This window comes from Bactrocera dorsalis, chromosome 3, assembly GCF_023373825.1.
Source record: "Bactrocera dorsalis isolate Fly_Bdor chromosome 3, ASM2337382v1, whole genome shotgun sequence".
NCBI lineage: Eukaryota > Metazoa > Arthropoda > Insecta > Diptera > Tephritidae > Bactrocera > Bactrocera dorsalis.
The window spans coordinates 7373164-7382203 of NC_064305.1; the positions used below are offsets into that span (position 1 = coordinate 7373164).

Sequence of the window (9040 nt, forward strand, 5' to 3'; positions counted from 1 at the left end):
ACGATATATGTAGATATTCAGAATTAAGTTAAATAAAAGTAATAAAATTGTATTTACACTTTTGTATATAAAATTATGACTTCCTTTTTTAATTTTTAAGTTTTCAAAATAAGCTAATAAAAATATAAAACAAATTTAAAATGGAGTAACAAAAATTAAAAATAACCGCTTCCCATTTAATTAGGAATTTCCAAAATATTCATAGCTTTCAAGAATTACACCGTTTTTTCAATATTATAGGTATAGTTGGTATAAATATTTATTTTCATTTAGTTTGGCTTCGAAACACAAGCAGAAAGTAACAAAATTGTTTAACAATAACTTTCATATTAAATTCTCACGATTGTGGGTTTGTATGTTGTTGTTCTTGCACCACTTCTTCACTTAACATGGAGAGTATAATTTAGGAACACTAATGTGCTGTATGTATGCAAGTATGTGTGTATGTATTGGCTTAAAAATTAAGTCACATTTTTCCGATACAGTTTTTCAAATTTTATAAATTTTGCTTTAACTTTTTAATAATTTATTAATGTTGTTGTTTTTTTTGGCAAGCAACAAGTCTTTGTTATCTCATTCCAGCTCTTGCTTTATGGGCAAGCCAGCTAACGCAGCAGCACCACTATTACTATTTGTTGCTGCAGCTTTGGCTGTCGACTGCGCCGACTTCATGTCCTTCATGCGCATGTCCTTGGCAGTCTCAATGTTGCCCGTGCGAGTGCTGGGCTCCTTTGGTGACTTTAGTGTCTGAGCGGCGTTGCTTGTTAACGGTATTGAAATATACTGTTGACCGCTGCCGTCTGTGGAGGGGAATAGGTGGATGAATATTGGAACTTACTTATAAATAATTACAAAAATAAAAAAAAATAATATTTATGTATATAATTAAAATAAAATATAAAAAAAAAGATGGAGAATGGATAAACAAAACAAAATTAAAAGTAATTTTAAATAAAAAAGTATATACATATATAAAATTGAAACAATGAAGTTAAAAAAATCCGATATAAAATATAAAAAAAAAACTTAAAAAATTAAAAAAAATAAAAAATTAAAAAAAAAATTAAAAAAATTTCACTTATTTTTCAAATTTTCACAAATTTCCATCACCTTCTTCCGTGTGCAGCTGCAAGTGGCCAGATTGTATCAATTTCAATAACATATCCTGCGGTAGTCCTGTCAAGCCGGACGGTGCCGCATAACTAGTGAGGCACTCGGCTGTCGTCAACGCCTGTCGCTCTGGCTGAGCGATATTTGTGTTGTGCTTCAATTTCGTCTCAGCCACTGTGGCATTGTGTGTCAGATCTTCGGCGATTGCGTAACCGATATTCCTATTAGTCATAGCAGACGTTGAAGCGCCGCCGGATGTGGAAGGCGTTGCTGCGGCCGCTGCCGCTTGTTGCTTGCTGTTATCCTGTGTTCTCGCGTCGGTGAGAGCGCTGTTTTTCACGGCTTGCAATTGCGCAGGTCCTGGCGATTCAGCGTCGGATGAGTCGTCCGATTCATTGCCCGACGAGAGGGGTGAACGATCTTCCTGCAAGTGGAGAGAATGGCGAACATATAGTGTAAGATAGAAATAATATTGAAAGTAAAGAAAATGAGACATAATTACTAGGATACTCGAGGTAATCTTATAACTAGATTGCTTTATTAAACCAGAATAGATAATTTTTGGAACCAAAACAAGATCATAGTAGAATGAAACGCATTGGAAACCCATTGGAATAATTAAAATAATATACAGCCGATCTGAAGACCATAAGAGGAAGGGAGGGGCGTGGTTGAATAATTAAGGGTTAAAAACGGTTTAACTCGTCATTCGGCAATACTATAAGTGCTATAGAAAAAGGTTATGGGACAAAGTTGTAGGTAAAGCAGAGATCTACTACTCTTGCAACCACAACTTTTCACATAACCTCAAAATTGTTAAGAAATATTCAAATATAGAAGTTTTTATACAGAAAAAATTCTTTCGCGAAATTTTTTTTCCAACGACTTTTTTTTTATTTAAAATATAAGACGGAAAACCTCAATTCGACTTAACATCGAAAAAACTCAAATTTTCAATCAAAAATTCCGACGTGGAAAAACCAGAGTGTTCTCCATTGGTGTTTTAAACTACTATGAATTCTTTTCACTTTTTACCAGTTTCAAAAGCTTTTGGTCTGCACTTTCCTATTTTGGTATCGGAAAATTGGCAACAGTGTGTTTTCACTAGGCTTCAATAACTCCTCTACCCAAAGGAACACAAAATTTTTACTACTAATCTAACGAAACGTTTTGTACTCGCCGCTAGACAAACCTACTCAGCGATACATGCTTTGGAATAAGCTCTGCGATAGCAATTAATAGTTTTAAAATGTTCATAACTGCTTTCTTAAGAAACCTTAAGGTCGCACAATATGAATTTCTAATAAACTTAACTTTCTCATAAAACCAGAATTAATCTCCACAAGTTTGCAGAGCTTCTGTCTACGTAGTAAATGTAGATTGAAGGCTGCAGTAGCGTGGGGACCTGAAACCTTTCTAGTTCTCGTAACACGCCCGATAGAGAGCGAAACTCAACAATCAACTCGGCACTATTCCTCGAAATTATTTCAGGAATATAATATTGTCTTTTGGTGAAAGTTGTATCCATGATAGTCGGATCTGAACTGCAGCAAATACTTTTGGTAAGAACCGTTTCTACGACAGTCCGTTCTAGTAATCGAAACCGACACGAATTTTTCACCAAAAACTCAACAATCAACTCGGCAATATTCCTTGAGTTACTTTAGGGCTGCTACAACAACAAATTTTGATGAGAGCTTTAGAAAATACTGTCGACATATAAATGATTTTGTATATATTGTAACTGGTTTCGTTATAAAGGGTGATTTTTTAAGAGCTTGATAACTTTTTTAAAAAAAAAAAACGCATAAAATTTGCAAAATCTCATCGGTTCTTTATTTGAAACGTTAGATTGGTTCATGACATTTACTTTTTGAAGATAATTTCATTTAAATGTTGACCGCGGCTGCGTCTTAGGTGGTCCATTCGGAAAGTCCAATTTTGGGCAACTTTTTCGAGCATTTCGGCCGGAATAGCCCGAATTTCTTCGGAAATGTTGTCTTCCAAAGCTGGAATAGTTGCTGGCTTATTTCTGTAGACTTTAGACTTGACGTAGCCCCACAAAAAATAGTCTAAAGGCGTTAAATCGCATGATCTTGGTGGCCAACTTACGGGTCCATTTCTTGAGATGAATTGTTGTCCGAAGTTTTCCCTCAAAATGGCCATAGAATCGCGAGCTGTGTGGCATGTAGCGCCATCTTGTTGAAACCACATGTCAACCAAGTTCAGTTCTTCCATTTTTGGCAACAAAAAGTTTGTTAGCATCGAACGATAGCGATCGCCATTCACCGTAACGTTGCGTCCAACAGCATCTTTGAAAAAATACGGTCCAATGATTCCACCAGCGTACAAACCACACCAAACAGTGCATTTTTCGGGATGCATGGGCAGTTCTTGAACGGCTTCTGGTTGCTCTTCACCCCAAATGCGGCAATTTTGCTTATTTACGTAGCCATTCAACCAGAAATGAGCCTCATCGCTGAACAAAATTTGTCGATAAACACATTTCGAACCGAACACTGATTTTGGTAATAAAATTCAATGATTTGCAAGCGTTGCTCGTTAGTAAGTCTATTCATGATGAAATGTCAAATCATACTGAGCATCTTTCTCTTTGACACCATGTCTGAAATCCCACGTGATCTGTCAAATACTAATGCATGAAAATCCTAACCTCAAAAAAATCACCCGTTACAACCGCATTTGTACAACGAATTCGACTAGGTACTCTTGCACGTTTGTTCTTGAAACTCTATTGCAACACTACTGAGTCATTTGACATCAGTCACATGCGTCGCCAAAACCGCCTACAAGTCGCTGAAAACGGACTTCAACAACAAGAAAAAAATATTTTTTGAAATTTAAATTTCAGAAGAACAACATACATAATCGCCAAGAAATGTTAATTCTATACTTATACCCAGAACAGGAATACTAAGTTTGTCCAGAAATTCATAATTTTCTCTCCTGACTATGTCTAAGATGCAGTGGCATGGACGATGACAACGTGGGCTCTGTCTGTGTTTATATACGCGAATTAGTCCAACAATTTTTGAGATTCTTCTCAAAAAGGTACTCATTTGTCGGAACCGCTACAAACGGATCACTATAGAAAACTTTTTTTATTGATGAGATATCTTCACGAAATTTGGTAGTTGTTATTGTATAAGACAATGGTGTAACTTCTGAAGAAATTGTTCAAATCGGATCACTATGTCATGTAGCTATCATATAAACTGATCGTTCAAATTCAAGTCCTCATATGGAAAACTTTTTTTATTGATGAGATATCTTCACGAAATTTGGCAGACCTTATTATTTAAGATATCGCTACAATCTCCGCAGAATTTGTGGAGTTCGGACTTCTATAACATATTGCCGCTATACAAACTGAACGATCAAACTTAAGTCCTTGTATGGAGAACTTTTTTATTTGGCAAGATATCAACACGAAATTTAGCTTAGATTATTTTTCAAGGCAGCTCTAAAATTTGCCCGACAAATGATCAGATCGGATTACTGTAGCATATAGCTGTCATACAAACTGATCGATACAAATGAAGGGGAGGATCTGCGTTCCCACGAAAGTCGGGCCTAAGTAACCGGAACGGATCCGGATCTTTCTCCGGCCAAGGACTGTTAACTCGGCACCAACAACAACAAGAGGAAAAACTTTTTATACACTTTTAAGCATTCAAAAATGCTTCCATGAAGGGTATTATAGCTGCGTTGCCGCCGAAGTTGACTTTTTTTCTTATTTCAAAAATCTTTTTTTATTAATTGTTCGAAAATACAAATTAATTAATACGCTCTGTTGCAATTTTTCGCCGCCAAACATGAGCGCTTATGCGAATATCGGCTAATTACGCACGAAAATCGAACGCAAACAAACAACAACAATGGCAACAACAACAGTTGCGGTCGAAAACACACGAATGCTGCACGGCGGCTGGCAGTTAGCTTATTGGATTTCGTGAATGCGCTGACAGTAATTGAGCTCATAAAGCTTAGATAATTCTAAGACAGTTTACACGGCATTGTCGCCAAAGCTGAGCCGCGCGCTGGACATTTGAATTGTGCGCACAAACACACATATACAAACATACATGGGGGCTAACATGTGTTCGCGGAGCGCAGCGTTGAAAGCCAAAGCGTGCCGCCAACGCCGCCAAAAATACAATAACAACAATGTGCAATACGCAAAGTAAGTGAAGTAGAAGAAAATAGATACACTTGAAGCAACAATCGGACAAAGCAACAGAGCGACACACGGCCAAAACAAACGGTTTGGTTTTCCGTCGCATTAAGTGTATGCAGAAATGCATTGTGAGTTTTGTTGTAGTAGGTGCATGTTGCATGCACCTTCTCGATTTCACGAATATTATACAGCGCATGCGACAGGCGCACAGTTGGACGGACGTATGGGCAGACGGACGGACGGACGGGTCGTCACAGGCCAGCCTTGTAAATACAGCAGCGGCCATAGCGTTAGTATTTTAGGCAAGCAACTTCTACATCTGCCGCCGTTGATACGCGCCAAGCAAATAATAGTTGGTTGCGGCGTGCCCAGCCCAGCCCAGAGTCAACCCTGAGACCATAGCCAGCAGCTCGAGAAAACAGCGCGTCATCGCGCACTCATACATAGTTAGAGCCAGTAACGCTTAGCCGCAGCTAAGTCAAGCCAGTAGCGCGGTCAGTCAGCCAGCCGGCAAGCTGACAAACCAAATGCTCAACCAAATGACCAACGAATGAGCAGCAGTAGCAGCGACGGCGGCAGCGACAGCGACAGCGCGCCTTCAACTGTGGCGAAAATGCACAAAGGGATCAGTTTCATTGATGATGGCGCTTTTCCATTACGCCTGGTTGCGCTTTCAATGAATACGCTCGCATAAATATGCATATACACGAGGCGAGCGTACGAGAGTCACCCAGCAATGGTTGCAAATCTAGCAACACTATGTAGGTATTCTACAATTTGAGGATAAATCCAAAGTTGTGTAAATTTTGTTAAAATACGGAGGGAAAAGTCAACATAAAAGTCTGTCTGCCTTATGCAGCAACTCATGAAACTATGCTAGCCACTAGCGAATGAGAACTAGTAGTTCCTTCAACAGTGCCACTTTACTACGATAGACGGGTCTTGATAAATCCTTCAGAGCATGGCTTGCATTATCTTTATTGCCTCACTTGCTTTATAAATATTGATTTAGCAGATATCTAAACCTTATTTAGACAAATCTATCTAATATCGAAACCAATTCCTCATAAGTGCGAGTCTGAGTTAGCTCAAAACTGACTCCAGACAAGTCTATCTGAAGTCTAAACCTAACATAGACAAGTACTAGTCAAAGTTTGCCAAAGTCTGTATAAGACAGCCATCTTAGTGTTGTCCCCCGCTCGGTAGTGGTCAGATTTATGAAAACGGAGCGTATTTGGAATAAGTATCCTCTGGGTAGCCAAGATCTGTCAACTCGGCGGTATATCTCAAAATATTTGGACTATTTCTTTCTGTCGATATAAAGGTAGCTACAAAACCCAATCGTAGACTCCATTTAACCGAAGACGGCATTGGTCACCGAAACAAACCTCCAACAAAACGACCAGCTAAGTAGAAAATATAATAATTTTCCTGATTTTTACGGATTTTAATTATTATTTTTTTTTTGGCTATTCGAGGTCCATTGTCGTAGAACAAGAAGGTTCTAGTGATCTTAAACAGCCTAAATATTTCTTTAATAATTATTAAAAATTTGGAGCTTGGAAAATATCTTTCAGAGGAACTTTAATTCTAATATGAACCCAGAGTACATCAAGTGTTCGACTCAATAGACTCGACTCGACCATAAAGTACTCAAAAAATAAATAACCGATTTGCAGAACGAAATTGTATTTGGTAAAAGAGAAAGTATTAGTTTTCGGGTCTGTTCGTAAGAGCTGAGGATTTGGTGGGAATCCGATTGCATTTCCAGCAATAATTGAAATTTTGTCGAACTCGTCACAGAATATGACAGAGGAGAGAGTTTGGTTAACTGGGCCGGTATATTTTTAATACAGACGATTTGGGAAGACATGAGTCAATCGAACTCTTGAGTTTCCTAAATGGTTAAGCAGTTCACAAATATTTGGTCGATGAGCTCTTAAGAAAGAGAAGTTAAGTTTTTTGGACTATGTTTAAAGAATATCGATATTTTGCATCTATTGGATCTTGTCTAGGTTAGGTTCAAATATCTGCTAAATCCTGGACTTCATATTTCCGTATCTCCTAACTGCCAGTCTCTTAAAAACAGACTTACTCTCATAAATAGAGCGTTATATTAAAATATAACCCACAAGTTTGTTTGCCTTTATAGTTTTTGTTTCGAACGATGTGCTTGTCGCACATCTCGGCAGACACTCGTACATAATACACGAGTGGAAGAATAGTCATGTGACGCGGCGCACTCGTACAAATATGCAAATTGTATTACGCGCTTGCGATCTTAAATCTAACGCACAATTGTTGCCTGCCAACTGTACTGTACCCCAGAGTACTATACTGTATCGCATTGTCTTTGGGGGCGCATGAATTTCATTGCTTTCTTTGTTAGCCATTTTTCCATTTGTTTAGTTCTTCTTCTATTTTTTTTTTTTTTGGCATTTGGGCGGGTGGTGACACGATTCACCAAAACCCATTTACATATGTACGAGCACATGCGCGCATATGATTGCTGGCATTGACTGTTGGTGGCTCTGGCTCGGACAGCCGGCGGCAGCCGATGGTACAGTTGTCCATGTAAATTGGCATATTGTAAAGTCGAAATTGAAAATTTACTTTTTTGTATGAGAAAATTAGTGGTGAGAGAAAGGAGTCTGAATTTTAAACTTAGGAATGTTTAAGCGTTAAAATTTAAGCGTTCTTTCTACTCAAGACGGTGGAGCTATTGTCAAAAGTTGGGTTCTCTCACCGAAAGTAGTTCCCTGCCTGATCCATAGTCAAGTCCATCAAGTTCTATGAGCTTATGGTGTAGAGGAGGGCTCTAGAAAAAACCACACTTACAAGGAAGCTCGAGCGCACATCAGCATCATCAGTATGTGTGGTGCACTAAGGTCCGCTCCAATCATGGCACTTAACGCGATTTTGCATATGGGTTCTATAGATATCACTGGAAGTTGTATGGCCGCAAAAGTTGCTATCAGACCCAGAAAATGCACATGCCTGAATATTCGGAAATTCTCACACGCTATAACTTTATACCGGATTTTGGAGTAGAAGCCGCCGAACTAAACTCTTTTGCTCTGCCCACATACCTGTGAGGGAGTTGTGTTAGAAGCCGTTGGAGGAGAAGGGCAGTGAGCATATTTACGGATGGGTGCAATGCTTGAAGGAAGGAGTACATTGGCAGGAACTCTCTATCAACTTTAGTTTTAGACTTCCTGGATATTGCAGTGATTTTAATACACTGACTGACAAATTTACTACTCCGGACTGTAGCCTTCTTCAGAGAAGCGACTATCCACTCTGATAGCAGGACAGCGATAGTAGCCTTGAGCTCACTGACCAAGCGTTCAGGACTGGTTAAGGAATACCCAACCTTGTTATCATTGGCAGCGAGTGACTTTTTGATAAGACTAGTAGTGGGTGTCAGGTCACAGAGAAACCGCAGGCAACTGTAAAGCGGAAGATCTGGCAAAGCAAGGTACCCCAGCAGCGCTATCGGTAGAATAGGAACGGGTTGGTGCTCTCTTCTCCTCGTGTGTATTACTACTAGAGAGCTGGAACATCGGATGTTCAAAAACTCCAAAAAATACAATAGGTGAATATAGCCTTTTTTGACAGATCACGCGTGAATCGTGGCAAGCTGTCAGGTTAATTTTGTTTAGTATTGTTTGGCATTTCATCATGGAAAGATTTACGCCTGAACAACGGTCTAAAATCGTTTTTACGAAAATT

At 38.9% G+C, this 9040-nt stretch overlaps 1 protein-coding gene across 1 annotated transcript in view; it reads right to left on the reverse strand.

Annotated features, from left to right (window-relative positions):
- Positions 1 to 243: 243 nt before the first annotated feature.
- The window catches only part of LOC105226836 (serum response factor homolog), a 55539-nt gene continuing 46742 nt past the window's right edge, over positions 244 to 9040 (reverse strand). The window contains exons 3-4 of the mRNA XM_011205918.4: positions 1111 to 1534; positions 244 to 800 (exon numbers count right to left, since the gene is read on the reverse strand). Of these exons, the coding sequence (XP_011204220.2) occupies positions 574 to 800; positions 1111 to 1534 (651 nt within the window). The 3' untranslated portion in view covers positions 244 to 573. The remainder of the gene's footprint in view (positions 801 to 1110; positions 1535 to 9040) is intronic.